The sequence below is a fragment of the Babylonia areolata genome, chromosome 9, assembly GCF_041734735.1.
Source record: "Babylonia areolata isolate BAREFJ2019XMU chromosome 9, ASM4173473v1, whole genome shotgun sequence".
NCBI lineage: Eukaryota > Metazoa > Mollusca > Gastropoda > Neogastropoda > Buccinidae > Babylonia > Babylonia areolata.
Window position 1 is genome coordinate 30429920 of NC_134884.1, and position 18497 is coordinate 30448416.

Sequence of the window (18497 nt, forward strand, 5' to 3'; positions counted from 1 at the left end):
CTGAGTTGTCTGCTGCGTGGATTCCGCCTGTTGCTTACCTCGGCGCGAACAGAGGCACATCGCCCACTAAAGGATCAGTTATCTACATCTTGCACTGTCACCATGCCACGAATCGACAACGACATCAAGCTAGACTTTAAAGATGTACTGGTTCGACCCAAGCGGAGCACCCTACGCAGTCGATCTGATGTAAGTAGAGCTACAATGTAACTGCACGGGGTCGAGGTAAACGTTCTCTGGCACCTGCCTTATTCGTCGTCAATGTCAATGTCATTTGATATGTTCGGATGTCGTCATCAGTCCGAGTCTCCAGACACATGGGAATGCTACTGTAAAATAATGTTCACATCCTCGGTTGTTTACTTTTTACTGATAGGTATGATTTGTAAATGTGCACAGCCAGACAGCAGCACAATATTTTAATCTGTTGTTTCACTTCAGTCTTTATTTTTTGAAATTTTTTTTACTCAGGCTGTGTATTTTAGTGTACTTAAAATCTCATCAGATGACACATTAATGACTTAACAAACATCGAGTGAATTTAACACCCAGTGGGGCTACCAACAGCAGGGGAGCTGTATTGCAGTGAAGACATAAAATGGGTACGCAGAACAACCGTTTGTGGTCAGCAGCTTTGTCCTAAGCTACTACAAGTACAACTACTAGAACAAAAGATAATAAAGCCATGCATTAGATCAGTAAGATACCACACTGCATGATGTCTTAGAAGCCAGCATATAGTTTGGAGAAGTTTCCTGTTTTGGAATCATCCCAACAGCATCACACAGAGGTGATCAAGATACAATTGAATGAATGGGTGTTCTTTTTATGTGCTTGGCACTACCACATTATTTTTGACTCACTTGTGAAAACAAAGTGAGTCTATGTTTTAACCCGGTGTTCGGTTGTCTGTGTGTGTGTGTGTGTGTGTGTTAGTGTGTCCGTGGTAAACTTTAACATTGCCATTTTCTCTGCAAATACTTTGTCAGTTGACACCAAATTAGGCATAAAAATAGGAAAAATTCAGTTCTTTCCAGTCATCTTGTTCAAAACAATTTTGCACCTCTGGGATGGGCACAAAAAATGAAAGAAAAAAAAACCTAATTATATGCAAACTGCATTTACTGTTATATTTATATTTTTTGTATTCTCTAAACTTGGCACTTTGATCTGATATTCTGACCCAACAACAAGAGCAGTCATTATTATCATTTTTTGTTCAAACAGGAACTTCTTTTGCGAAGCATGGAAGTTTGATTTATTTTGCAAACATTTTGGTGCAGATGTAAAAAAGGGAAATTTCTCTGTAATTAATGCTAGGGGACTTAATTTGCTTTAAACTGATCTTACTCATCTTAAACATTACATTTTGAAATTATACTCAATACATGAAAAGCTTGGATTTTTTTTAAAGTGTATCACAAGTGAGTCTTGAAGGCCTTGCCTCTCTTGTTCAAATTGAAATCAGAGATCCATACTGTTCATATTCAAAGTGTGTTGTGATCCAGAAACTCCACTCCCAAAGTTAGTTATGATTCACTTCCATTTTCCCCTGGAGAGGTTTCCTCACACACACACACACACACACACACACACACACACACACACACACAAGGCTATGTTTAGGTTCAGCTGGTATGAATTTGTGGAACAGTATATTTGTGGCCAGAGGCTAAAGGAGGAAGATGGCAGAATGGTTAAGATGCTTATCTACCAATACTGTGTCCATGACGGCATGAGGGTCTAGGTTTGATTAATCATTTAATGCCCTCGCCCTTCCTCCTAAGTTTAAATGTAAAGCATCCTTAATTTGTTACCCCACAGTTTCTCATTATCCTTTGATTTCTTTCACTTTGGGAGAAATTGTAGGGCGTGCCCACATGATTTCTCTCACTTTATGAGAAAGCGTGGGACTGCTAGAAAGTGTGGTCGTTCCCCTCCCATGTTTTCTCTCAGTTGCAAATCACAATGTGTGAGAAAGCGTGGGAAGTCCCCCTTATTTTTATCAAAAGAGTTACTTATATCATCGGAGTTGGTTTCTTGTCTTTTCCCAATGCAAATCTTAGAGAAAAATGAGAGAAAAATAAAAATAAAAGGAGGGCGACAACAACGACGACTATGATAATGACAGTGGTGTTGATAGAGACATCACCAGTGATGACACTGAAAACTGACATCTATTTATTGTATTTCACATAAGATGGATAACTCCAATGCATCAACCTCAAATTCAATATCGGAATCAGTGGTAAACAACAAAATCAAGGCAATGTGTATGACTCAATCAGAAATACACTTAGACTTGAACCAAATCTTTCCAAAGGGATGTTTGGAATAACATTGAAATGATTCAACTTTCTACATGAATGTGACATAAAAAGGTGTTTCACAATGCTTTACTCTCTCATAGAGAGTGTGAAAATGGGACCAAATTAAGTTTTGATGTTTGCTGTGATACATCCTATTCTGTCACATTTATTTAGAATGTTCAGGACATCATTTCATGTTTATCCATGTGTTCATCTGTTTGTGTTTGCATCCTTTCACGTGCAAGGTTACATTGAAAATAGATTCTCAGATACAGAGAAGACACCCAGAACATGAAAATATTATAATCAAAACAAAGTGAAAGAAAAATAAATAAACCAGCCAAGCAAACAGACAAAAGGAAACAACACACACATACACACACACACACACACACACACACTCTCTCTCTCTCTCTCTCTCTCTCTCACTCACCCACTCACTCTCGCATGTGCACGCACACATACACACACACTCACTCTCGCACGCACACACATCTCTCTCTCACTCACCCAGTCACTCTCGCACGCGCACGCACACATACACTCACACACTCTCGCACACACACACACACACACACACACACACACACACACACACACATACATACACACACTCACTCACTCACTCACACACACACACACACACACACACACACACACACACACACACACACACACACACACACACACACACACACTCACTCACTCACTCACTCACTGACCTGCTCACGCACATACATGTACACATTTTTTAAAACCAATATTGTGACATAACCTTCGCTGTCTTCACAAATGTCACCATCATTAAAATGATTGTTGTTGTTATCATCCCCTGCTTTCTCTTTTCCTTTTCTCTCTCTGTTTTCTCTAAAAAATTGTGTTGATTTAAGACAAGAAACTAACCATGACAAAGGAAATGCTTTTGATAAAAAGATGAGGACATCCTCGGCTTTCTCACATACTGTGAGAAAAGCGTATGGCTCCCCCCATGCTTTCTTGCAGTTGAGAGAAAATGTGGGAGAGAAACAACACTTTCTCACAATCACTTTCTCTCACTTTGAGAGAAATTGTGGGATTGCATGAAATCATGGACTAACAATCCCATTATGCGCACGTAAGTCTCAGCGCATGCGCTCAGAGGTTTACATTTTTTGTGTGCATTCATTGTACTGTTTGTATGCTGTGTCACCAAAAATAAAGTGATATGCTCCTATATAGTTTGTAAGTGCATGTAGGTCACTGGAGGCTGAGTGCCCTGACACCATTCTTCTCTTTTTAGTTTTCATCTTTCTCTTCATATCCTTTGTTCCCTTTTCTGGCTTGCCTTTGAAGATGTATACCTCTGAGCACATGCACAGACAAAAATATACTGGGATGCTAAAGTGAAAGGTGGCAGAATGGTTAAGACACTTATCTGCCAATAAGTCTGCTTTCGAATCCTGATCTTGCCATTTATTCCAAGTGTCACTGGGAAATCAAACCGAGCGTCTAGTCATTCGGATGAGATGACAAACTGAGATTCTGTGTGCAGCACTTACTTGGCACAGTGAAAAAAGTACCCATGGCAATACAAGGGTTGTCTGGTAAACTTCTGTAGGAGAAATACAGTCTCTGAGTCTGACAAGTACACAAATATACATGCATGTGCTCAAGGCCTGGGTTATGCTGCTGGTCAGGCATTTGCCTAGCAGATTTAATACAGCATATGTAGATTTGTCCGCACACAGTGACGCGTCCTTGAGAAACTGAAACTGGGTTCCCTCTGTCTTGTTCTGATGTTCATGTCCCTTCTGCATGTGCAGGTTGACCTCACCAGGTCCTTCACATTCCGGAACTCAGGGAAATCCTATGTGGGCATTCCTGTCATGGCGGCCAACATGGACACTGTGGGCACGTTTGAGATAGCTAAGGAGATGTCACGGGTATGTAAAGTTGGAATAATGTGAATACATTACAGGTATCTTTTAGTAGATCTGTACAAGTGCTCGTGCGCAGTTACTTTTGGAAATGTAAGAAGACAAAAATGGGACAGAACCATACACTTATGTGTAAAACTCATGTGCATGCACAGGCACATGCTCCAGGCTTTGGAGTTGTCCATGAAAATGCAGATTTCTGCAAATGTGAAAATGATTTTCTGCCGAAGACAGAATTATGAAAAAGCAGGAAAATTACAGAACACACACACACACACACACACACACACACACACACATGAACATTATTACCTTTGTGTTCGGCTGGGCCTTAATATAACTATAAGCAGTATGATCTGATCAGCATGAACACCATTTATATGCCTGTAAATCCCTGTCATTCGTTTAGATATTCAGTGAAGAAACTTGAAAATAGCCAAGTAGTTAACATCTTCAGTGTAAAATGAAATAAAAATCATATTGATAGTCTCATAGTGTAAACGAATATATTGAGTTTTGTTTTTGTTTTTTTCTTTTGGTTCAGCAAGAGCACAGATGCCTGCACTGATGGGTACTACACATATTACATCTGTAAACATGTATACTCACATTCTCACACATAAAATACATTTTACCACAGCTGTAGCATGAATAGTGTGGCAGTTGTGTGGTCACTGACAGTTTTGTAGAGTCAAAGTAGGAAAAAAAAAGTTTATATTTCATATGTACTTCATTCCTTTCTTTTTTGGTAGGGGAGGGGGGGCTTCCTTTGTGAATATGTGTTTAAAATGTATTCATTATGTTTTTGACAGTGAGTCACATGGAAAATAATGTAAAAATGCCCAGTTATTTTTCAGATACAAATATATATATTGATTATTGTATTGTCTACCACGAGCACAGATGCCCGCACTCATGTGTGCTCATCCCCACACCTGTTCACACTCCCACACGCTCTCTGATAAAATAGATTAAATTTGACCACAGCTGCTGCATGATTAGTGAGACAGTTGTATGGGCACCGGCAGTTCTGCAGGTTCTAAATTTAGAAGAAAAAGAGAGAGAGAGAGAAAAGAAAGAGAATAAGGGGTAGAAATAAAGGTAACTTATTAAAGTAGATACGCTAAACCCTGTATATTTTTTTTGTCCAAAGTTATTGATATGCATACACAAATTGTATTGATCATGTGTGTGACTGTGAGCCATATGTTCCATTTTTGTTCATTTGATTTGGGTATTTGCTAAGTACCTTTGTCTAGGTGGTTATTTTTTATGTGTGACTATCTGTTCCTTTCAAGTCCAGCACTTCATGGTATTAACTTACGTATGTATACCTGTATAAGTGTTTGGTAAATTAGTATTATATTCATGGGAGTTTGTGTGTCCATGCTGGTGTCTGTGTACATCCATGATTGAAAGTATGTACAAATATATGGTACAGTGCATTACAATGTCTGTGAAAGCATATACAAATATAAGTTACAGTACAGTACAATACAGTACAGTACAATACAATACAATACAATACAATACAGTACAGTACAATACAATACAATACAATACAATGCAATGCAGTGCAAGGCAAGGCAAGGCAAGGCAGTGCAATATGATACAATACAATACAATACAATACAATACAATGCATCTTTATTCATCCATTTAGGAAATATGCCTGTATACAGGTATAGATGTAGGGGCATATATATGTGTGTACAGTGCATCTGAGGGAACATGCATACTGTAGTGATAGATGTACCAGGTCATTGTTAACGGATTCAAAAGTATTTGAGACCTCTCTCTCCCTCTCTCTCTGTTGACATACTTAAGGATATATATCCACAAGTGTGGATACACACTGCATTCTTTCCCCCACTAAGAGCTTGGCTTGCTGTTCATGGCAAGGGGCCATCATTTACAAACACAGTATGAGTCTATTCATCTCTGGCAATATTACTTATTAGACTTTAAATAATAAGTTAATGTGAGAGAGGAGAGAAGTGCAGGATGAGAGTAGGTATGTGTGTGAAGACAATGGGTTTTCATTTCCAGTTACACCATGGGTTACTGAGCATCCTCGAGGCACAGCAAAAATCTTTTTCGTTCATGTAATACAGGGTACAGCATAGGTTTCTACTTACCCACAGTGCACAGCAAGATTTTTTCCTTCACACAAAGCAAGAGTTACAAGACACAATGTTTGGCATGTAAAATTGCTGGCGGCATATGGCATTGGTGAAAAATAAAATGATGTTGTGTGTTACAGTTTCAGATGTTCACCACCATCCACAAGCACTATTCTGTTGATGCCTGGAAAGAATTTGCTGCCAAGAATAAGGATACCGTCAAGGTACAAAATTTTGATGGATAAATTTTCCATATAAAATTAATGTGCAGGATCAAATCTCAAGAAGGACAGGCTGTGGTTTGTATGTTTGTACAATTTGTGGGTGTGTGTATATGCATAATTATGTCTGTGTGAGCATTTGTTTCGAGAACTGGTTTGTTTAGCATTAAAACACTTTTCATAATTTAGATACGTTTGTGTGCGTATGTTGTGGTGATGTGTGTATGTCTTTCCCACCTCTCTCTCCTCTTCATTATATCACTCTCTTTGCATTTAGGTCTGTTTTCACACCTCTTCTCCCTTCAACTGTTAATTTCTTCGTTAACCCTTTCTCTCTCTCTCTCTCTTTGTCTCTTTCTCATATGTCTTCACAATTGCAAAAAATTAACACTGAAAGTGCAATTTAACGGACAACACTGAAAAATACAATTTGTTTTGGTTTTACAGTTTTAAGACTAGTATGTTTGAAACAAAAATATATTACATCTCTGACAAGAGGCACAGAATAAGTCACCAGATTTCCATTGAGAGCATTTGGGCTAAATGCTATAACAGTATAAGCCTATGTATGTAAATGTTGGTTTCACACTCTCCCTTTGTCCAGTGTCCAGTTTATTTGCTGGAGGAGGAGTTACATTTCTTGTTTTACTGCAAGATTTGTGATGACATTTGGAAAAAGTATCTTGTTTTTAAAGCAAAATTAGCAAAAAACGAAGATATTTTTGGCTTGCTTAGCACAAATCAGGAAATATCAGTTTTATCACTTGCAAAGATATGTTGCCAAAGCATATACCTTTGAATAGTTTTATAATAGAAAATGTATAAAAGAAATATTACCCACTGTTGTTCAAAGAGAAAACCAAATGAAAAATACACAGTTACATATTCTGTTTTTTTCTGCAGATCTCTGCATTGTTATTTCCTTACAGCACCGGGCACAGTGATTAAAATGAATAGTCAAGATGCAGCTTACTATAAGTTAAAGGTTCTGTGATAAATTTTCAATTCTTTTTTAGTTTTGACTTATTGTTTTAGTCAGTATTCTTCTTTTTATTGAATGTCGCATATCATTAGGGCATGGAATATATCAGTGTAGAGCTTGGAGTACTCTCTCTTTTGTTAAACGATCACCCCATTATCTCCATGACCTCTTTCCTCCTTTCATAAATGTCAGGCTATTTCAGTGTTGTTTGTCTCTCTCTGTGTCACCGTCTGTCTCTGTCTCTCTTCTTTCTCTCTCTTGAAGAAAAGTGAAATGATGAATTTGAGTGTGGTGAACAACACAGGTCTGCTTTGTCCTGACACAGTTTGTCACATTGGGGCTTAGCAGCTGGCACAGCTCACAGGCTTGTTCAGGATACAGACAGATCAAGGGAACAATTACGTGTAGGCTTACGCTTCTGTTTGTTACAGATAAGCCTCAGTACATGGGGAATTGTTACATGAAGGCTTACAGTACACATTTTGTTTTGTTTTTGTTTTTGTCAGTGTTCACAATGTGTAAATCATACTGTAATTTGTGCTTTTGTTTTACTTTCTTTTTTTTTTTTCACTGTCTTTTTTTTCTCTCTCTTTTTTTTTAAAAGTCAGTCTATCACACACATATTCATTTTCTCTCTGTCTCTGTCTGTGTCTCTCTCTGTGTCTGTGTCTCTCTGTCTCTGTCTCTCTCTCTCTCTCTCTCTCTCACACACACACACACACACACACACACACACACGCCTTATGTTCTCTGGTGTGTAGCACGTGGCTGCCAGTTCTGGAATTGGGGACGGAGACCTGTCCAAACTGAGCAAGATTCTGGATGCTGTGCCAGAAGTAAGCTACATCTGCATCGACGTTGCCAATGGGTACTCAGAGCACTTTGTGCAGTTTGTGCGTGACGTCCGCAAGAGGTACCCCCAGCATACCATCATGGTGAGTGCCAGATGAAAGCGCTGTTCTGTTCTGGTTTGTGTGTTCGTGCAGGGACAATCTTTTGGACGTACTGGTGGGCAGTGAATGAATGTCTTTAAAACTGAATAAACGTTTAAAAGTTTATTATTCTTGTGATAGGAATGCATCATAATGCATACAAATGCATTTTTCCATTCAGATATGCACCATACATTGATAAACGTAAACGTGTTGCTATAAAGAGTATTTCTCCCTCTGTGGTTTATTTGGTCTGTAAATTAAGAAAAAAGAAAAATGTACTGAGTGAAAAGCAAGTATTTCTGCTATGTGAAATGTCACTTTTGGTGATACATACACACAGGGATTTTTGTGCTTTTTTCCCCTTCAAAAGAAGGTTCTGTACTTTAATTTACCTGCTAGCCAATATGCACAAAGATAATAGGGCCAGTTAACATTTTTTTTTCCAACATTACCTCCAGCATTGATTTCCCATGTAGTTGAGAGCATATATTCTGAAGCCTGAAAGGAGTTCTTATGGTCTGGTCAACTCTCATCATTACCACCGAACAATGGGTGTTTTTTTTGTTTATTTTTTTCCCCATGGGTTGCTTTACAAATAATTAGTCAGCTGATTTCTTATTTTGTGAATTACCAGCACAGGTAACTGATCAGTTGGAGTTCTTGTAATTTTTTTTTTTATGGGGATGGGGTAGGGATAGATTTTTTTGTGATTCGAGTATTTTTTGGTTTGGATGTTTCAGACATGACTTGATGATTACCCAGACAGGTAGGTGATCAGTTGATGACTTGTGTGTGTCCTGTCTGCAGGCAGGTAACGTGGTGACAGGGGAGATGGTGGAAGAGCTCATTTTGTCGGGGGCAGACATCATCAAGGTAGGAATTGGCCCCGGCTCAGTCTGCACCACCCGCAAGAAGACAGGTGTTGGGTACCCTCAGCTCAGCGCCGTTCTGGAATGTGCCGATGCTGCTCATGGTCTAGGTGGCCACATAATCTCGGTACGTTGGGTTTTTGGTGTGCAAGGTTGTTGTTGATATAGTTTATGTGTTGACCCTTTGGTTGCTTTAGTCCCCACTCGGCGACTTGCAACAAGAACACCACAGTCGCTGCATGGCGACTTGTAGAGAGAAAGCTTCTGGCACTGATCGGCAACTTGAACACTAGAGTTAACAATGTGAGCTGCTCTTCAATAAATAACACCAGCACTTCCTGCTACATGTACTGGAAAAATCTTTCTCATTGTTGAACCAACTCTTGTGTGGTTTGGAGGGATTTTCAGCGGCTTCTTTAGACTTAGTTTGAACGAAGGCGAGTTCTTCAACCAGTTCAGATTGTAACCAGCAGTCTCGCTCTAGACCACAATATAGGGGACAGCAAGCTTCAAGTCTCATTGAAAGTCAGTCAGCGGAAAATGATTTTGCTTCTGATAGCGACAGTGGAGAAGAGTTTGTGCCACATGGCAGCGTACTGGTGAGTGACACTGGCAGCTCTGCTGCACAGCTGGTTTTCAGCTGTACCGTGCAGCTGACTTAGCCAGCTAGCAGCTGTTAGCAGCTTGAACATAGCTGGCGGTATAAGGGTTAAGGTGCAGAGTGTTTTAAGATGTAGCGTGCAAATATAGTGTGGAAGATAGCTGATTATTTTTATTATTTTCTTTTTACACTGTAATCTGCAGGTGGAAGGTGCAGGTAACTATCTAGTTTGCTGCTGTATCATTTTAGTGTGTAAAGGTTTATGTTTGATGCAGCTTTTTACATACCATCACCTTGTATTGTGGTGGAAGTGAACAGGTATGAATTCTGTTGCCATAACAGTATATTGGACCTTTTGAGTGGCTTGGATGTTTCTCGAAATGTGGAAGTATGAATCTTTGTATTCTGTTGTATGAATCTTCTTTGTTGCCATCTGTTTGTTGGTGTGTGGTATTGTTTCCAAGTTTAAAGTGCATTGTATGTACATTGGTTTCAACTATAATTTCAGAGATGTGTGCCATTCCACAAGACCACCACGGTTGATAGCAATATAAGCAGTATTGCATATTGGTTGGATTCCTGTGGAATGAATCTAGTGTGGGATTTTGTTTCATTTTATGTCTCCCGAAACCTCTACCCCAACCCCCTATCAAAATCTCTAGGCTTACAAACCTCTAAGAAATGCCCATTAACCAATATATGTACCTATAATCTCCCAAGAAATGCCCAGTATACAATATAGCATTCAGCAAATAGAACCCAGCAAATACTTTAATCCGCAGTCTGTAGCCAGCATAGCCAGCAAACAAACCTCCAATTCTAAAAGTCCACAAACATTACCCCCTTCAAACCCCCACCCCCTCAAAACAAAAGAACAGCAACCACAAATCCCAAATTTATCAGACAATGGCAAGGAAACTTACTTCTGATCCCTAAACCCACCAAAGAGTGCAAAGGGAAACAAATCTAACAGTTCTTATCTTCATTTTCTGCCTCACAGGACGGAGGCTGCACATGCCCGGGGGATGTGTCCAAAGCGTTTGGGGCGGGGGCAGACTTTGTCATGCTTGGAGGCATGTTTGCCGGCCACACGGAGTCGGGAGGAGAGATCATTGAGAAGAACGGCAAGAAGTTTAAGTTGTTCTATGGGATGAGTTCTGCCACAGCCATGGAGAAGCATGCTGGGGGTGTGGCTGAGTATCGGTGAGTGAGTGGTGTGTTGTTTCATGGGGTTTTGACGTTTGTTTCTTGGTGTACACAGTAACAATTAGCTTGTATCATAGGCAGACATAAGTTTACAGTTTGGCCAGCAGCAAAGTGAAAGCTATATGATCAATGGCTTCTCCACAAAAGTGGGAATTCATTTACAGCTTAGTCTTTGTGAAGGACTATGACTTTCATACCAGGAAGCAAGATAGCCCTGGCTTTCAGTACTGCAGCCTTGGGGGCCAGTTGGCCTTTATGGACCATTTCAGTGCTGACTGTCCTGAAAGCCTCTCGGCTTAGAGAGGGGGGATATAACCTGTGCAAGACATTCTCTAATCAAAGTCTAGCCTAGATAGTCAGGACAGCAGTTGCCTCCTCTGTTCTGGTGGTTACAGTCGGATACGACTCACTGTCATACATACATGTATACATATACAGTTCCTTGTTCTTTTAGATTATTTTTATGATATATACCAGCTTCCTATCTACTGTTTGTTTCTTCTTGTCTCATGCTTTGTCTTTCAGTTTTCCATTTTCTTCTTTTTTTTCTTCCTTTATTGTTTTAATTGCTGCGAGTGTGACAGTGACAAATGTGAACAGATTATATATATCATGTCTTCTGAAACATTGATCATATAGTTGCAATGACAGTATTATTTATGAAAAGAAAAAAGGTTGAGAATATGTCATGTGTTTGCACCCACAAAGATTTTCTTCAGCAATTCTGTTATAAATCTTTACATTCTGTCTTCCTGTGTTTGAACCTTTATTTCATTTTCAGTTTGTGTATGATGATTATCTTTCTCATTGAGAGAAAGGAGAGAGTGGGGAGGGGAGTTGACCAAGAGAGAGGATGTGTTAGTATAGAAAAACTGCACAAGCGATAAATCCTGTTGTTGTTTTTTTTCCTGTTTGTGTGTTTGTTTTTCTGTGTGAGAGAAAGAGAGTGAGGGGGGGAGTGTGAATATGTGTGAAAATTGAACTGTCAGCAAGTGATAAATGTAATGCTATTCTTAAACTTGAGAAAGAAGAAGAGAGGGAGGGGTAGAGAAAGAGGTTGTGTGTGTGTGTGTGTGTGTGTGTGTGTGTGAGTATATTGAACTGAGAGCAAGCAGTAAATCCAGTGCTATTGTTGTTAACTGAATCTCTTGTCTTCCTCTCATCGTCAGGGCTTCCGAGGGCAAGACTGTTCAAATCGAGTACAGAGGGGATGTTGAGAAGACGATTCAGGACATTTTGGGAGGCATCCGTTCCACGTGTACTTATGTGGGGGCCTCCAAGCTGAAGGAGCTCAGCCGTCGCACGACCTTCATCCGAGTGACCCAGCAGCTGAACGAAGTGTTCACTCCCAACACCACCCGTGACTGAAGAACAGGGACGACATTGGACTGTCTTTCCCATGTGCTCCCTGGTCGTTTTTCTTCATATGGTCCCCCAAATGTAGAAGTATTATGAGTGTTAATTAACTGAATATTATTTATCAAAACTGATCTACTTCTTATGAGGATTATAAAGATCAAAAAGCATCTTGACAAAAGGAAAGAGGATTAGTTTTTTTGTTGTTGTTGTTTTTAACTGTGTCTGTAGGGGTATATTTCCATTATCTTTTCAGGTGAGGATATTTCCTTAAAAAAATAAAAAAAAAAAAAAATCAGTGTTTGTCATTTGAGAAAGAAGTTTCTATGAAGCAAAAAGGGATTTTTCAGTCTATTCTGAAGGTTAAATTGGGTGCAAGTTTGCCCACAACAGCACAGCCACAAAGAAAAAGGAACTGTGCATTGTATCCATCCTGGATAGCACTCTCCAGTAGACCCAGAAAGAGATCTTTTCAGTCTGAAGTAATTGATGCTTTTACATTTGGTACCCCATATGCTTTTGAGATTAGTGATTTGGTATTGTGTGTATGTTTACATATCCAGAGTGATTTGCCCCATTCTTGTTTGCTTGCTCTTTCTGTGCTATCGTTTCCAGTGCTGTGCTTTTCTTTCCTTCCTTTTTTCGTTCCTTCCTTCCTTCCTTCCTTCCGTTCCAGATCAGTGTGCTGTGGTGCTGTTTTTTCCCCCTGGGATTCTTCACGTTGTTGTTCCCTTCTGTTGTTTTGTTTTTGGCTTGATGGTGATGTGTTGTTCGATGGAGTCAAGATCTCACTTGGAAGGTCTCTCTGTTAATCTGAAACAGGTTTTGTGACAGGGAAGTGATTTTAATTTTTAAATTAATTATTTTTATGTGTGTACATACCTACAGATTAAATAAATATTTCCTTTTTTGTTTGATTTTTGTGTTTATTGGTTTTTGCCATTGCATGGAGATTAATCAGTGTGTTATACAGAATTTGCTTAACTTACACATACAGTTCAGAAAGCTTCGTTTATTGAAAGCTTTGTCTTAGTGCTTTGAAATATATTTTAACAGGAAATTGCTAGTCACAGTATTTTTTCTTTAAGAATAGGGGCATTACAGCACTATTAATTGAGTTTGCTTATTTTTTTGTTCAGTTTTCTTTAATTTATAGATTTGTTCAGTTTGCTTCAGTATTTTAGATCTGGAAAACTTTCTACACATTCTACAAAGTGAAAATGTGGTAGGTTCTGTGAACAGTGTGATTACAGATTGTGCATGGAATTATCTTTTCCTGAGTGAAGTTGAATGTGACTTTACATTTGATGAGAGAGTGACGAAGTTTATCATTTTGGTTAATAATAATAATGATAATAGTATTAATAATAATGGATACTTATATAGCACACTATCCAGAAATCTGCTCCAGGTGCTTTACAAAAACAATTTTGTTTACATAACACATTACGTTAATGATACATACACACCAAAATGTGACCAAACACACACACACACACACACACACAGTGGATCAGTTACAGAGTGGTGTTTTCTTGTATTACAGGTTTTTTTTCTGGAATGATGTTTTATATCATGTGCCTGTATTGTATACAAGCACAGAGAAGTTTACATTATTATGCATTAATTCTGATATAGGTGTGTAAAGGCTACAAGCACAGAGAAGTTTACATTATTATGCATTAATTCTGATATAGGTGTGTAAAGGCTTCATTATAAACTTTATAAATAATATCATTAAGTGTATTGATTGCCAGCTTGGTTGGTTGTTCACAATAAAGACTGATTGAAAGGGGACAGTGATGACTGGTGAAAAGTAAACGCGACATAATCAGTTGCCAAAATTTTGCAGTCCACTGTGTGAAAGTATTTCGTATTTCTTTTCTTTTTTTTTTTATCACAACAGATTTCTCTGTGTGAAATTCGGGCTGCTCTCCCCAGGGAGAGCGCGTCGCTACACTACAGCGCCACCCATTTTTTTTTGTATTTTTTCCTGCGTGTAGTTTTATTTGTTTTTCCTATCGAAGTGGATTTTTCTGCAGAATTTTGCCAGGAACAACTCTTTTGTTGCCGTGGGTTCTTTTACGTGCGCTAAATGCATGCTGCACACGGGACCTCGGTTTATCGTCTCATCCAAATGACTAGCGTCCAGACCATCACTCAAGATCTAGTGGAGGGGGAGAAAATATCGGCGGCTGAACCGTGATTCGAACCAGCGCACTCAGATTCTCTCGCTTCCAAGGCAGATGCGTTACCTCTAGGCCATCACTCCACTTAAAGTGTTAAGATAGTTCAAGAATGAAAATATTGGTTTGATATTTTTTAAGGAATATCTCTGAGCACACTGTCTGAGAACCGTGTGGTATTGTTTTGTTATATTGTACTGCGCTATGATATACTGTATCAATCAGTACCGGGTCAAATATTGCACAGTATTGTACTGTACTACATTGTGTTTCAGTTTATTGCAAGAGATACAGTATGCTACTGTACTGTTTTGTTTAGTACTTTGTTCTACAGTGTATTGTTTCATATTGTATCAGTTACTTGTAAAGAATTTATAGATCTGATATTAAAGCATCACATTTATCTTCTCCTATCACAATAACAATATCAGTCAACGTTTGAGAAGCATAATGATGCTGAAACAATCAGTATTTCATTGTTTATTTAGTAGCTTTACTGATTCATGATAACCCAAGCAAAATTGTCATTCAAACTTGAAGTTACCAGGTTGATTATGAGTATTTTGAGTTTGGTGCTTTTATCAAATTCTTGCTGCTTGACTCTGAGGCATTGCTTTTATTTATAACAAATATTTTCACTTTCATGTGAACTCATAATTTTGCTGTGATTTAAGAACTTCAACACATGATAATTGATATTCTCTCGAAATCAGCTAAGTAGCTGAAGTAGGATTTTAGACAGAGCGCATTGTACTGCTGTAAAGATAGTTTCTTATATCTAAACAAGTTTCTTCTACCTAAACTAATCCAATAGACAGCAAACTAGTCTGATAGACAGTAGATAATATTTAAATGACTGATGTCCAGTTAACTAAATTATGGTGAGTATTGTTTTTGAAAATGCAAAGAAAATGAGAACTGAGAGTATGGTTTTTTTTTTATAGTTTTTTTTATAGTTTTTTATAGCAAAACACACTACTTAAATTCAAGGATGGACGGTTGTTTTTTGCTGCTATTGATTGTCATCTTCAAAGCAGACTGCCTGTCAATTTGATTGTATTGGAAATGAACAGTGACTTTGGCTCTAACTAGGGCACGAAACTTTGTGCTGTTTAGCACCTGATCATTTTGCATGCAGGTGAATGAATATAAGGCACAGGAACAAAGCCAAAAGTTGACTGGACAAACATCACCTCTGTTGCTTTCTTGGAAGTTGTTTTTTTTTTGTATTATTGTAAATCATTTTTAAAGAATCATTAAACCAGTCAAGAGATTTTTAAATGTTAATGTCTGAAATTTAACTGAAAAAGTCTAGTCTTACCTCATGTTATACAATGGAAAGGAATTGGCTTGAGGCTGGTGTGTATTAAATGTGGCATGAAGTGTTCTTGTTTTTTTTTAGATATCAGTTTCATGAATTGGGGAATATTGCTTCAAACAAGATATTTAGAAGCTTGGCCACATTATTTCCCTGCATTTTGTGATAGGTGCTGTTGTTTAAAACATATTTTTATTTCGTTATTTCTTGGTAGTATTATTAGGTTTTTAATCAAGTACTTTTTATTTTTATTTTTCTCTGAATTTGTATAAGCCTCATCTGAAACTGCTGCTGCTCTGTATAAATCATTGGAGTGAATTGGTCACAGATTGGTTCTGTGCCTCTGACATGTTGTATTGAAGAATGTTAACAAGCGTGTTTGATTGAACTTGGTTCTGTGCCACTGAACATGCTGTATTGAAGGATGTTAACAAGCGTGTTTGACTGAACTGTTTGAAAATATGTGGTTAGTTATCAAATAAAATCAAATCTTTAAGATTAAAGCTATAGTTTGGATGGTGTTCAAAGAGTTGGATTGCTTCATTGACTGAAATCTTTCTCTTTGTCTGGTCTGTATGTCTGCCTCTCATTTTGTTGTGTCACAAATTTGCTTGACAAAACTTGTTTATTTCTGATCATTGATCTATATGTTTATTATATTTGCATGGGCTGAAAACATCCCCAAATCAAAAAGCAAAGCCAGAACAGAGTAGTCTCTATTTGAGAAGTGAGGAGTTTGGTCAAGACACTTGTGGGCCCCCAAGAACCCATTCTGTCAAACCGTCAAACAATGAAGACTAGCTTGGTTTGGTTGCATCACCAGACATGACACCCTTTCAAGAACCTCCTGGCAAGGCACTGTGGAAGAACGGAAACATGGGTGACAACGCAAGAACAGGTCTGACAACATAAGGACTGGATGGGGGTGACCTTCCCTGATCTTCTCTTGACATCTGCCAACTGAACAGTTTGGAGGAGGTCATCTTGTCTCTGGCCCTCATGTCCTGCTGATAACTTCTAAGATGAGGGACTGCATGATGAGTGATAATAGTACTTATCGTAATTATATTGATATATAGTATTCATATGGCACAAACTCCCAATTTAATGGGCTCTAAGTGCATCACATGAAACAATACACATACAGTCATGTATAGTATAATAGCACACAACAGCACCTGTGGACATAAGAAAAAATTCTATGTACACCAATACAATATCACATCACAAATACGATCACACCAAAAATAGGTGTCAAGAATATGTACTGTTGCAAGACATCCTGATAAATAAATAAGCACAAAATATGCTCTGGACACACATAGACTGAACCTGCTTTTTAGCAGTACATATTTTAAAGCCAGTTAAAACAAAAAGACAAGTTAAACAGGTATTGCACTAGTTGTTCTTGTTCAGTGAATCACAGGAACAGAAAACCTTTTCTGTGATCAACAGGGGTGAGAAAACAAAGGTGTATGTGGGTGCGTGCGTACATGCTTGTGCGTGTGTATATGTATTTGTGTGTGTATACGTGTGCTTGTGCTTGTGTGTGCATGTGTGCGTGCATGCCTGTGTGTGTGCATGCATGTGTGCATGTGCATGTGCGTGTGTGTGTGTGTGTGGATGTGTGTGTGACTTCCAATGGGTCATTGGACAGACTACCACTTCAAATTTGTTGTCAGTGTGTGAAACCATAACAGAGTGGACATAATTGATCTACCGTGCCCAAGACACTTCAGTGACAAAGAGCTCACTCAGATCAGCCCGACTAAGAAATTAACAGACACCACACAGTACAAAAGCTCCTTTCTATTTGAGAACATACTCAATTGCAGTGTACACTGTAAAAAATCAATGAGTGATGCATGAATTTAAACACTAAATGACAACTAACAAACATAACCCTGCATAGACATTCAGCAAAACACAGACAGTAATTTGTGTATATTTGCTCACAAAACCTTCATCACAACACCCAGCATACATATAAAGCATCACAATACCCAAATGCTAAAATCTCATATCACAACACAAACATCACACCACTTACAAAAACCATATCACAATTACTCAAAACCAAGAATGAATACTTACAAATCACATACATGACAATGTCCAAATAATATGCAAGTCAAATCACAATGCTCAAAAAAAAAAAAAAAAAGAAAAAGAAAAAAAAGAAGAAAAAGTCTCACTCTCCCTCCCTCCTCTCCACACAACATCTCGACAATATACACAGAAAAACTGAAACAAGCACATATTCATACTGTCGCAGACATCTGGAGAGGTGAAATTCAAAAAGATGTGTCTTTAAGTTCTTGAAAGTTGAAAGCATGGATGTTTTCACAGGGACAGGGGAAGGAATTCCAGACAGTGGGGCCAAAGGCCTTCACTAGAAGCCAGTGAAGTGTTCTAAGCAGTGATGGTGCACTCTCATGCCTAGACTTCTGAAGCATGAGTTGGGCTGCATGATTC

At 38.5% G+C, this 18497-nt stretch overlaps 1 protein-coding gene across 2 annotated transcripts; it reads left to right on the forward strand.

The window, feature by feature from the left end:
* Positions 1–57: 57 nt before the first annotated feature.
* Positions 58–16531, forward strand: LOC143285388 (GMP reductase 2-like). 2 transcript variants are annotated; one of them, XR_013055686.1, is made up of 8 exons: positions 58–189; positions 4112–4231; positions 6489–6572; positions 8313–8486; positions 9294–9482; positions 10957–11159; positions 12332–14156; positions 14216–16531. XR_013055686.1 is itself a non-coding variant. In XM_076592633.1 (7 exons), the coding sequence occupies exons 1-7, from the start codon at positions 103–105 to the stop codon at positions 12528–12530; spliced, it is 1056 nt and encodes a 351-aa protein (XP_076448748.1). In that variant the 5' UTR covers positions 58–102; the 3' UTR covers positions 12531–16531. The 2 variants fall into 2 exon arrangements, 1 of the variants encoding a protein (XP_076448748.1); XM_076592633.1 differs by having other exon boundaries at positions 12332–16531.
* Positions 16532–18497: the final 1966 nt, after the last annotated feature.

Excerpts from the sequence above, each read along its gene's own strand:
- LOC143285388 (XM_076592633.1), top strand. The coding sequence starts at position 103 with ATGCCACGAATCGACAACGACATCAAGCTAGACTTTAAAGATGTACTG. Across the intron at positions 4,232-6,488 it reads TAGCTAAGGAGATGTCACGG|TTTCAGATGTTCACCACCAT; the intron begins GTATGTAAAGTT and ends TGTGTGTTACAG. Across the intron at positions 6,573-8,312 it reads AGAATAAGGATACCGTCAAG|CACGTGGCTGCCAGTTCTGG; the intron begins GTACAAAATTTT and ends TCTGGTGTGTAG.